Here is a 13,155-nt window from a genome sequence, read left to right as displayed (position 1 = left end):
ACACAGCTAAATACACACCAGTGTTGCTCACTATACCTTCATCTAAAGTAAACTACTCACTCGGTGTGCACACTTGTGTCAAGTACAACATGTATAGGTATGAATCTAAAGCCTGATTTATGCTCAGTTGCGTGCCAGTGTCGTGGACAATAGCCAAAGGTTACAAATGGCATCGAATGTGTTGTGAGCTTGCAGATCGACCATTTCCTGTTGCGTGACACTACACACAACCAACTATAAATCTGCGGTATATATTTTGAAAATAGTTGGGCCATTGTAAATTTCAGAGCTTACTATAACATATTTATTAGTTTAGAATAATATAATAAGAGGAAAAGAATGGAATACATCCATGACAAAATATACAAACATTAAAGTAGAAGATAACAGGACACAGGATATAAAAGATGCATCCTTCCCACATGCTGACATCACAATACCAGGAAGGAAATTATGGTAGATTCTGGACCCTCGCAAAAGGTTCAGAATTAAATGACTGTGCAACTCGCAACAGAATGGGCAACAGTTCCATTATGTGGAATTTTCAAGTACAGCCTGTTGAGCTGACAGGAGTGCTTGAGTTCAGCTCTGGCAAGCATGTTTTGCATAAATACGGTAGTAAAGCTGCAGATGTAAACAACCACACAATGACCACAAAAGCTTATAGACGTCACCTACTTTTCCCAGGACGGAACTTTATATTCTGTCTGCCAGGGTGAATGAATGCCATGTGTTTAGACTAGGTGATCTGCATCTATTCTGAACAATGTCTAGTGGCTCTTTCAATTCATATTCAAATCCCTCTGGATTCAGTTTTGTGCGACTGCGAGCCTGGAGACAAAGGCCTATACAGACAAAGACACATCTTGGTCTAAATGTAGGCCTATACACAAAATAAATCATTAGTATCTGCAATCAATAGCCTAGTCCTAATTCAGAAGGAGCAAAGAAATCCCAAAGCCAGAAGTGGATATACAGTAGTAGCTATGTTATTGCATTTTTGTTTTAGCCCCCCCAGAAAAAATATATAAAATAAAATACAAAATAAAATAAAATAACAAAAAATAAATCACTAAGGGATTATTACACAGTCCCATCTAGTGTTCAGTGTATGTGATGTGACAGCAGTCGAGTTCTGCACCTGTTACGACTCGAGGCGGGGTCAGTGGTGATGTCACCTGAAGCTGGGGGATGGGGGATGGTGTGACTCGTCGATTCCACCGACCTGCCTGCGGTCTGCGGAGAAAGTTGTCCTAACAACAGGTGGAAATCTACTCGTCTCTCGGTGGCGGTGCTGTGCAAGGCGTTTTAGGGACCTTGTATTGATCTTGGGAGTATAGAGAGAGTATGCAGAGCGGAACCTATGCAAAGTGTCCATGTAAAGGTTCACAATAATGGGTGGAAATCGGCGAACCTTGGGTTAGTTTAGTGTGAGACGCGCTTCCGCGTCGCCATGAAGAACAAGATGGGAAATGTGATATTCGTTGCAGTTGCGCTTCTCCTTGGTTACCTGCCAATAGGTAAGGCTTTTCTTCTTCTTGATTTTATACGCTATCTAAAAACATCCAAATGGGCCTTCAAAAATATATAATACGAGTATCTGACTGTTAAATACTTCCATCGAGCGATATAGGAAGAAGACGAGCAAAAATGGTGAAAGTATGCCTACAAGTTAATGATTACAGGCTGTAAACAATACAAGGCCGAGCTGTGCCACGTGACCAATTGGCTAGGCTTAATGGTTATTGAATAATACTAAAATTATAATAATCACATGGCACATGGCATGCCAATAGCCTGGTCTGTAACATGTTATTAACTAGCAACATAAATAGGCTTTTAATACAACAGATCTTTTTCAGTAGGCTACCTACCATGCTAGAACGCTTAGAGCTCGTAAGACCCTGATGATTGACAGCTAAAATGACATGTATGGTGGTGATGAGACAATGATATACTAGGCTACTAGTGGGAGTAGTTTAACATGAGTGTTCTTTAATACCAGTCTGGTCAGATTCCTATCTATCATACACAAGAAAACATGAACACTTTGAGCACCTGCTGCAAGTAGCAATAGGGATTTCAATTTAAATTATTATTATTATTTATGTTCAAAGCTCCTTGTGACTGGAACAATTTACCTGTCCATATTCGTTCAATAACATCTTTTCATTTGTTTAAAACTGTGCTGTCCTCTCATCTTGAGACTACCTGTTCATGTTTTCACTAATCATCACTATAGAAGATCCATGATGCAATGATCCATGTGTTATGTCTACGTTATGTCCAATTGTCCATGTTATGTGAAATGTTGTCTTGTTGCAGTTTTTGTTTTGTTGTTTGTTTCTTGTTTATCTAGGAATTGTATTGTTTTGTCTTGTTTTGTTTTGTCTTGTTTTGTCTGGTTGAATTGTTTGTAAAAAAGTGTTTTTACGTATGAAGTGTATTTTGTGAATTGCGGACCCCCTTGAAAACGAGATGCTTCATCTCAAGGGATTGTTCCTAATAAAGAATTTCAGACAATTATATCTGAAAATATTTAGGCAGCTGTTTACATGACGTTCCCCCCCTCTCTTATTTCCATCAGAGGTGTTCTCCATCCAGGTGATTGTTCCCCAGACAGAGAGGAGCACGTTCCTCTTTGCCTCTGTGATCATCCGCTGTGATTACTCCACCTCAGCTAACCAGCAAGATGTCCTGGTGACCTGGCGATACAAATCCTTCTGTAAAGACCCTGTACTGGAGTTCTACTCCACAGGTAAGACAGGGATGGATTTGGGGGACGGGGGACGGGGGGGCTCAGGGTTTGCTTCCCAACTGCATTTATAGAGTTGGACGTAGTGGTGCAGTGCAGTCTAGTTTATGATTCCCTCCAGGCCTCGTGCACACACCTGACTTGGAGTGACACCCCACATAAGCACCCCCACACTCACTAATGCAAAGATTTCTTTTCAGATTTTTATTGAAGGGATGGCCCTGTTGAGATTCAGCATCTCATTTTCTAGGGGGACCCGTGACACACGAACAAAATACATAAAATGTACAATACAGACTGTTATAAAACTCTGTTCTAAGTATTGGACCCTCGTCTGGTTCTGGTGTGTGACGACCCGGTTGACATTTCCATGGTTCGGACAGACGGACATACGGGCAGGCCTGCTCCGGGAGAACGAGATTAACATGACACGAAGACTTGGTCACATTAATTCATTCACAAGGTTTATTACACATACAGGATCATATATAGCTTGGATACTTCATGTCCTACTGACGTCACTGACTAGACATCACAATCACTGCCTGCCAGCACGCGGCCTTCAGCGTGCCCTAACACAGCTCTTAAAGTATGTTACAGTTCAGTGCACCATACATATATATAAGTACATGCATATTCACGTACAAGTACCACGTATCAGTACACAGCATGCTGTATTACAACAGCCCACTCTTAGAGAAGATAGGTGTGCAAGTTTTGTGTAGTAATATAGTCAGTGCACCATACATATATATAAGTACATGCATATTCACGTACAAGTACCACGTATCAGTACACAGCATGCTGTATTACAACACAGACAATATACAGATACGTACATACATAAATACACAGACAGCTTGCTCAGCCTCTCCCACCCACCCCACCAACCACCACATCATCAGCTGTTAATGAAAGTGCAAATACATTGGTAAATGTGCTATAAGTTATAACTGGTACTTCAAAAGCATAAACAAGGTGACTCAAGATGTAAATGAAGGGATGTCCTAAAAGCGAATAAAGGATGAAATCGATCTAAGTGATAGAGGAAGATTATTCCAATCAAATGGGGCTTTATCACATACAATCAAATGCAATACAATACAATACAGTACAATTCAGTGCAGAAGACGTCAATAATAGAACAACAGGCAAATAGGACAAAGTAAGAGGAAAGGTGCAAGATCATGTCGGTGATGCAAAGGCTTGTGAATATAAAGAAAATTGAAGTTGTGATTTACAGAGGGCGCAGACCTCCGTTGAGTTCTTGGTTGAAGATTTTTGGTATTTTAAAGTAAGGGTATTGTAGATGTCTAAGTGGATATGATGGAGTAGACTCTGGGCCAAGTACTGCTTCAGGTAAGAAGGACACTTAAAAATTAAATAAATACATTTATAAATGAAGAGAAACCAATGTAATTGCCTTCTTGATTTAGGCTGTAGCCAATTGAGTGAGGTACATGAAGCAGTGATGACTTGAGTATCATAATATGGACATCTCAATACAAACCTGCAAACAGGGAGTTATATAAGACATTAAGATGAGAGTCTGTGGTGTTCTGGTACACGACATCTGCCTAGGGCCCTAGGCCATAGCTGAGTGGATAGGTAGGCCATCTGCCTAGGGCCCTAGGCCATAGCTGAGTGGATAGGTAGGCCATCTGCCTAGGGCCCTAGGCCATATCTGAGTGGATAGGTAGGCCATCTGGGAAACTGAAGGTCCCTGGGTTTACCACCTGCTGTGTGTCAAATTTTACCTGACCAATAGACACCATGGGCGGCGGTGGCTCAGGGGTAGAGTTGGCGGATGGCAACCGTTCGAACCCGGGCTCCCCCAGAGCTAGTGTCGAAGTGTCCTTGAGCAAGTCTCTGAACCCCTAATTGCTCCTGATGTGCTGGTTGGTGTCTTGCATGGTTTCCGCTGCCATTGGTGTATGAACTATGAATGTGTGTGTCAAATTCAATGGGTGAATGTAATGCACAACCTATGTAAAGCGCCTTGGATAAAGGCGCTATATAAAATGCACCATTTACCATTTACGCCCTAACTGCTATCTGGGCACTGCACCTGAACTTGAGCCCACTACTCCTAAATGGCTAGGATGGATTAAATGCAGAGGACACATTTCACATTTGAATACAGCACCCAACTGGACTAGGGACCATATTATTTATTATTATTATGTTATTATTATACTGTAATACATGCATCCATCCACAAATACTGTATTTGAGAACATTCTGAAAGACTGGGATGGTCTTATCAACTATTTATTGTGAGTAACACAAGACTTTAACAGCCAATTACATTTACAGCTGGGGAGACTTTTGTTGTTGTTGCTTTGGTGGATTTTCAACTGTTTTAGTGTAAATTTAATATAACTCAGCCACTTATGAGCCAGCCAGGTACAAGATACTTTTAGCCTCAGATGTTTTATGAATTATTAGGCCACTGGGGAACACGTTCGCCAGCTGGCACAGAACACACACACATTAGCTAATGTTAGTTGCACTATGGCAGTAATTCATGTATGTAATTCAGCAGGTATTAAGATCTGCTGCTAACTTGTTTGCAACCTGCACTCAGTCATATTGTTGCACACAGTTTTGCACACAGAGCGCGTTTTTCGGAGCACGGAAACCAATAGTCAACCTCACGTCATGTCAATCACGTTTGCACACAGCCGCCCAATATTGCGTCCGTATAAAAAGTTTTCGGACTGGGGTCGATTTTATCCGTCTTTCACATGGTCTTTGACCCTTTGAGCAGTGCTGAGCCCTTCGAGACCAACATGATCTCCACTGATCATCTCGTTGAAGAGAAAGTACTTTATGAAAAGCCCGAGCGGGTGAGGCAGCAGCGCATGCAACACTGAGAGACAGAGAGGCAGAGACAGAGAGAGAGAGAGAGAGAGAGAGAGAGAGAGAGAGACAGAAACAGAGAGAGAGAGAGAGCTATATATGTGATATGTCTCTCATCAATGCAAACTGAAAAGCGTTGTTTCATCGGCTACTGTAGCCTACACATTTTGGTTGGAATACCAAGGAATACCATGCAGGCAACTGAGGCAAGTTATAGGCTATAAAAGTTTAAGGGGATACATTATAGCGATAATAGGTATTCTTGAGACTGTCAGTCCACGTGTGTGTGTGTGTGTGTGTGTGTGTGATCAGCGTGCTCAGCGTGCTGACGGCATTGCTCCCTCCCTTGCATCTGTCTTTCACCCATTGTGCTGTTCCAGTATAGCGATCCAGATAAAGATGAAAATGATCAGATCAACCTCCTGCTTATTTTTGAATAATTGTGGAAAAAAATGTGAAAACCTTTAACTCATTTTCTTTATGACTGCCTGGAACCCCCTCAACGACCCCTGGGGGATCCTAGACCCCCCTTTTAAAGCTCATACATACTGGTGATAGGTTATCACCGTTTTTGGTGATAGCTTATCACCTAAAACGGTGATAAGAGTTGAGGCCGTCATACTCGCGGTGATGTCCTTAAAGATTGACCCCGCCTCCCTGTGGTTTACCCAACTTCTAGACCAATCAGTGCTCCAGAGTGAAAAGACTTGTCTGATAGTAAAAACAGAGAGATGGGTCTGTGTCTGCGGTGATAGCTGATCATCACCGCGACTGACTAAAGTCTCATACATAGTCTGGATTTTCGGTGGTTAGGTGACCACCGAACTACAACATGACGTCACAAGCCGCGGTGAAGAGTAAATGGTAAATGGTGCATTTATATAGCGCCTTTATCCAAGGCGCTTTACATAGATTGTGCATTACATTCACCCATTCATACACCGATTGCGGCGGAAGCCATGCAAGGTACCAACCAGCACATCGGGAGCAATTTGGGGTTCAGAGTCTTGCCCAAGGACACTTCGACATGTAGACAGGAGGAGCCGGGATTCGAACCGCCGACCCATGGATCATTGGACGACCTGCTCTACCTCCTGAGCCACAGTCGCCCACCACCACCACCACCGCTCCAGCCCTTCTCTCTGTTTTTACTCACCACCGCTCAACGTTATTTCAGCTCCGGTGGTCAGCTCACCACCGGAGCGGTGGTCACCTCACCACCGAAAATCCAGACTATGAATAGGCCTTAATGGTGTAGTTTTCCAACCCTTTAAAAACTACACCGCGGTGATAAGCGATCACCAAAATATGTATGTATGAGCCTTAAGAACCCCTGCCCTGCTCTAAACTGGTTTATGTGGTCATATGTTTGTATGCTAAGTATGGTAAGTGTAAATGATCTTTGGGCAATGTGAGATGTAAAATTATAATAATAACAATATTTTTCATCGTCCTCTGTTCTCCCTCTGAAGCCTATCAGGCTTCTCTTCAACTGGGTCAGGACCCAGCCAACGACTGCCCCGACCGCCAGCGTACCGTTCGCACCGTGATCCAGAAGAGGGGCACTAATGAGGCCATGTTGGGTGCAGAGTATCGGGAGCGCAAGATAACCATTCTAAACAGTGAGGTTTTTTTTTTCTTCCTTGGATTAGAATCACAATCACTATCTATTCTTAATCTTATCTCCAACCACCTGTCTGTCAACTATTTGTCATCAAGCCTCTATTCTTTTTTTTTCTTATAATTTTTATCCCACGATTTTGTAACCCATTTTTCTAATGTGATCCTGGGCTCTACACACCCTCCGTCAACCTAGTCCCCATATATGGGGGACATGGGGAGAGCAACGGACTTGAACTCATGCTTCCTTCATGACTGAGTGTCCAAGTTGCGCCTCTATTTACATACATTTACATACCTACATTTATCTTTAACACTGTTCAATATGACATTTTGACGATAATCATTTGCGATTCATTACAGTACTATAAGGAATTAATGGACCATTACTAAATGCCTACAGTGACACACCAACAGAGAAAAGCTATATGGCCCTTGAGCATTATGAAAAAGCAACTACAAGGACAAACATAGTGGTAAAACTTTGTGTTTGTTTGTTTGTCTGTCTGTTTTTTCTGTTTCCATATTGTCAACAGAGGCTGATCTAGTCATTACCGAGGTCATGTGGTGGGATAACGGCGTGTATTACTGCTCCATTGATGCTCCCGGTGACACCACAGGAGACTCGGATCGTGAAGTCAAGCTCATTGTTTACCGTAAGTTAGGCATTACAACAAGTGGGATAGAGTTTCAGATGTAACTTGGCAGTCTTTGTAATCTAATGATTTACTACACTGCTAGTGAATAGATTTGAACCGTGTGGTTTTGAATTATTCTGTTGATAGCATTTGTATGGTGATGACCCTTGACCTCAAATACTCTTCCAGATTGGCTGACTGTCTTATTCATCATCATCGGCGCCCTGCTGCTGCTCATGCTGTTTTGCATATGCTGCTGCCAGTGCTGCCCACAGAAGTGCTGCTGCTATGTGCGCTGCCCCTGTTGCCCACAGACATGCTGTTGCCCAGAGAAAGGTAAACATACGGTCATGTTTTAAAACCGGCCCACCCCACACACATTGACACTGGGTGGGTAGGTGAGGTCAATGGACTGTCTATCTGCCAGTGTTGATTTTGTCGACTGAAACGAAGACTAAAAATGTCCGTCGACTACCTTTTTTCCACTAAATGGAAACTACGTGAAAAGCTATGATGACTAAAACTAAGACTGAATATATCAACAATTTCGTCAATAAATAAAAACTAGACTAAAATGTTAGGAAGGGACTAGTGGACAAGAGATCCAGTATAAGTCATTTTACACTACCAGCTCACAATGCGCCGAGCTTGTAGATCAGCTATTTTCAGCAAGCGTAAAATCAACCATTAGACAGCATCGAAGCCCGCCAAAATACATTTTAGTCGACAAAATCAACCGTAGATTTAGTCGACTAAAATCTCATGACATTTAGTCGACTAAAACTAGACTAATACTAAGACATTCCAGGTGACTTAAATGTGACTAAAACTAAATGAAAACTTTTCAAGAGACCATGACTAAAATCAAATTTTGCTGCCAAAAACAACACTGCTATCTGCTTAGTTGCAGGCGTGGTCAGGTGGATTATGGATAACCAACACTGAATGTGTCGGTCAGAAAACGATAAAAGGACATAAAAAGAATGGTTCTGGTGATGTTTAATAATAACTTTGGTTGATACAGTTTTTTGGGGGTTTAGTCTATGTCCTTTTATAGGAATAGCCTACAGTAAATGGCTACAATAAACAGAACCTGAACCTACAAATAATCTAAGTCTAGTCGGATCATAATAAATTATACAAGAAGTTATACATGCAAAGTTATAATACAGCCACAGTACATTCCAGAACTAAATACTGACTTGAACAGTTACAGTATGTGTAATAGAGGGACTCATTAGTGCCATCTGATGAATTTAGCAGCACATTACACCTTTGACCCTGTTTTCTCCATCCATCCTCAATTAGTCAAATAAGATTCAGGATTTTAATGCTAATATTTGACGATTTCTTTGATACACATTATAGGTCAAAGTATCCCACATTTGCGAGCGTTTCAGTGTGATTTTATACCACGTTGGAAACTTGGATACTTGGATAGTAAACTTTGAGCATGTAAAATCAATAAATCTGGTAAGGCAACTACATAATGATGGCAGACCGCATCAGATTGTCTGTACTGTAGTATAGTTGTTTTGTTTACTTTGACCAGGGTCAAGATGATGGCTTCAATAGAAATTGGATTTTCTCTCAAAACTGGGCAGATTTCAAAATAAGCTACTTTTATTGAATACACTATTGGAAACGTAATTATAATATTATTAGTCAACACATCTCTATATGTCAGATGGACCTGACTACCTGTACCATGGATTGTTTGAGATTGTGACACTGTGACACCAAATTCACGGTGTTCATTTTGTCCAAAAGCTGAAAATAAACTAGCCTGAGCTAACGTGTTAGGTTTCTGGTCTAGAGGGGCGGGTCGCGACTCAGATTTGCGCACGCCCTGATTGGATCTCATCGATCTGTCCGTCACCCCCGGCCCCCTACGTCACATAATTTGGAGCGACGCCCACCCGGAAGGGTTGACTCACACTTTTAGACCAGAGCGGCCAATGCGTTCCTCCAGGCTTTCAATTTTTGCACCAACAAAAATGAAAGCCTGGTACCGAGGCTAAAAATAAACAAACTGAAGGTTTTATTTTGAATTGGAATTAGATAGACAATTCTACTATTGGACTATTAGAAGTAGATAGACAAACTTAGCAGTAGGTGAAACTTCACGCTATTGGGAAGAAATCAACATGCATAAACCCTGACTGCTCAAATCAAATCTCTGTCGACTGTTGACTATTGAGAGATTAAGAGATATGATATGCACCCCCGAGTACATGTTGGTGTCCATATGATATCACGCTATCAGCCAAGCTGACACCTTTTCTCCATTTTCTCCAGCGGTGATGCAGCATCGAATGTTAAAGGATGCTCAGAAGGCCATGGCACCATGGCTCCATGGACAGCCCATCTATGCTCCCATTAGTTCCAACGTTTCCTCCCATGGCAACATATACTCAGGTACAGGTGACATTCTTTCTTCTTTACACTGTAGTTTTAAGGTGAGTGGGCAGGTCTCTGCCCTCAGTAGTATTTTCTTTTATTCAGGCAGACAAGATAAATGTATCCTTTGTGTGTCCCATTCTGTGTGTCCCATTCTGTGATTGGTGATGACTCTTGTTATGACAGAGATGCATGAACAGTTTATAACAATATCGCTTCCTTGGTAACATTTTCTAGCAATACTCTCGGCGAGTGGCCGACAGTATGAACGCTCAAAACTCAGAACATTGTGAAACACGTAGTGTCTTTTGACACTTGTTGTGCAAAGTATAAATTGACCTTAATGCGAAAGGTGAGAGTCAGTCAGCATAGGGATGGTATAAAATTTAGTGATATGCCTGCAAGGACACATACGTATCCAGAAGTAATGGTCTTAATGTCACTATCACAGGGCATACTTTATGGAAATGTGTCCCAGACGGGAACCCCTTTTGGTGTTTTAAGCATTATGTTATACTTTTGCTATTAATTAAGAAATTGCAGATCTACAAGCTCATAGTGTGGCACCGAGTGCCGCAATACGAGCTTGTCAAATCTTTGAATATGTCTTTCAGAGCTAAAATCTTTGCTTCTGGGGGGTTCCCTGGAACAACATATTTTGAGATTGGGGTCCACGGCCAATTAAATGGGGTCCCTGACATGAAATAGTTTGAAAATCATTGACATAGAAACATAAGTTTTTCAGAAAACTGTCATGATTTAGAAGACATTTGTAGAATCTGCTCTCAGGTGTAAATGAGTTAAGTGTATTAGATCTCTATACTATTGTTTTTAGTATGAAATCAACCATTTCACTCATTGATGTCGTTCCAGGCTCATTTTCAGAGTACCCCTCTAAGCAGAACTTCTCCATGGGTCCTATGGGTCCTATGGGTCCTATGGGCCCGGCGCCCATGATGAGCCACCACCTGCAGCAGGGCCCTCCCCCACCACCACACGCTTTTCACCACAACGGCAGCGCGCGCGACAGTTTCCAAGGCACCAATCAGGTGCTGGAATACCTGGAGCACCAAGTGAGGGGAATGGACGTCGGGCCGCCTCTGATGCTTCCCAACAACACGCAGCACCTGCCCCCGTTACAACCTCACCCTCAGCACACTGCCCAGGCGGTGCCCTTCTCCGCGGGGCCTCCTAGCATGCTGTCGGCCCTGGACGAGATGGGGGTGAGAGGGCTTGAAAGAAGGGTGATAACCCTGCCGCCTATCGTCCAACGCGGGTCAAGCTTCTCCTCGCGCAGGGGTCTCAGAGAAGGAGAGGGGACCAGGGGGGGCGGCTACCGCCTGTCGAACCACTCCAGCGGAAGCTCCAGTCGCACCGTCGGTGGAGGAGCTCACCACCACCGCGACGGCCACGGGAGTAGAGATCCCTCCTCGCCCCGCCGGGGGATCCTGCGAGGCTACAGTGAGTCCGACTCTGACTGGGAGATCCAAGGAGGTGGAGGAGGAGGAAGAGGTGGGACACGCGCGGGAGGAGGGAGAAATGAGAGGGGGAGGAGAAGCGGCGGGTCCGCACCGCGCTCCCGTAGCCGCGACGACCTGATGGACGAACTGCGTCGTTCTGCACCGAGACGGGACAGGAGCTATACGCCCCCGCAGCGTCGGCGAGGGTCCTGGAGCTCTGACGAAGAGGATAGCAGGAGAGGAGCAGGACGTAAAGGCAAAGGGAAGGACTGGCCAGAAAAACCTCCCAGTTACTCAGCCATCGACATCCAGCCTGGTCGCCACAGCGATAGAAGGAACTACGATCGCCTTTCTGTAAGACCTACTACACATGAGTATATGAGTTGATCTTGCACAAATACACACTGACATATTGTCCAGTACATCTTAACATTTTGTATGTGTTTTCTTTATTTTGCTTCTCTCTCTCTCTCTCTCTGCCACACTCTGTTTCTGTGTGTCTCTCTACCTCATTTACTTGCTTTTGACTTTTGTCTGTTGCTTTCTCTTGTAGGATAGAAGCTCCCGTAGTGGAACCAGCGTAGTCATCTGAAGACTTTTCTGTGTTTTCTTCCACTTGTGACTGTTTTCCACAAAGGTGAAAATGAAGACAGACAATAGGTACTTTGAATTCATACGATGTACCAATTTCAGAATAAGGATATAAGTTTGTGTTGAACATTTCTGAAGGACAAATGTGGTTAAAACTTATGTGTACTACTACTACTACTACTACTACTGTCTACACTATTATGTAATTAGTTATTTTTGCAGTTTAATGAAGCATGCTCCTGTTTTGGAATAATTCATGCAAGTCTTCTCGATGCTTGTCTGTCTTGTACCAAAATAGTATAATTTTTCATTTTAAGTGTTTTGTCTGGTGGGGGATTAATGTATTCTGTGTTATTTGAGCTGTGAGAGTCTTTGTGTGGTAACTTTTGTAAATTATTTCCCTTTTTTACAAGTAGAAGTAGCGTCTTAGCCTACGCTTTAAAGTTTGTCATTTCTCAGAGGGAAAGACACCAGTCAGATATAAGAAGTATGTGTAGAAGACAAGTATGTATATACACTGCGCACACATCCATGCGGGCAGAAATGTATTTCTTTCAAAAAAATGTTTTTTTTTTTCTTTTTTACTTTTCTAATTTTATGCACTATTTAATGTTTTTATATCATGAATCATAACAGCAATTAAAGGCAATCCTAATTTGAGAGGATTGGGAATATTCAGATGCTCTTGTACAACAGATGTTTAACATTGTATTTCAATTGGGGGTTTGTTTTTTGTAATAAGAACATTTGAGAAAATGTATTGTCATGAAATGTGTACTGTACATTTTCAATAAATGTGTAGATAAACATAATATGCACACTTGTGATT

At 42.5% G+C, this 13,155-nt stretch overlaps 1 protein-coding gene across 2 annotated transcripts; it reads left to right on the top strand.

Annotated features, from left to right (window-relative positions):
- The first annotated feature begins 1,213 nt into the window (after nucleotides 1-1,213).
- LOC310866677 (immunoglobulin-like domain-containing receptor 1) lies at nucleotides 1,214-13,134 on the top strand. 2 transcript variants are annotated; one of them, XM_083776380.1, is made up of 8 exons: nucleotides 1,214-1,520; nucleotides 2,588-2,758; nucleotides 7,090-7,239; nucleotides 7,774-7,893; nucleotides 8,065-8,211; nucleotides 10,174-10,293; nucleotides 11,149-12,089; nucleotides 12,289-13,134. In XM_083776380.1, exons 1-8 carry the CDS (start codon nucleotides 1,454-1,456, stop codon nucleotides 12,325-12,327), a joined length of 1,755 nt encoding a protein of 584 aa, XP_083632506.1. In that variant the 5' UTR covers nucleotides 1,214-1,453; the 3' UTR covers nucleotides 12,328-13,134. The 2 variants fall into 2 exon arrangements, with proteins under 2 accessions (XP_083632506.1, XP_083632505.1); XM_083776379.1 differs by having other exon boundaries at nucleotides 10,174-10,299.
- Nucleotides 13,135-13,155: the final 21 nt, after the last annotated feature.

Source organism: Protomyctophum parallelum, assembly GCF_964188405.1.
Source record: "Protomyctophum parallelum genome assembly, chromosome: 11".
NCBI lineage: Eukaryota > Metazoa > Chordata > Actinopteri > Myctophiformes > Myctophidae > Protomyctophum > Protomyctophum parallelum.
This window is presented reverse-complemented; position numbering and strand designations above follow the sequence as displayed.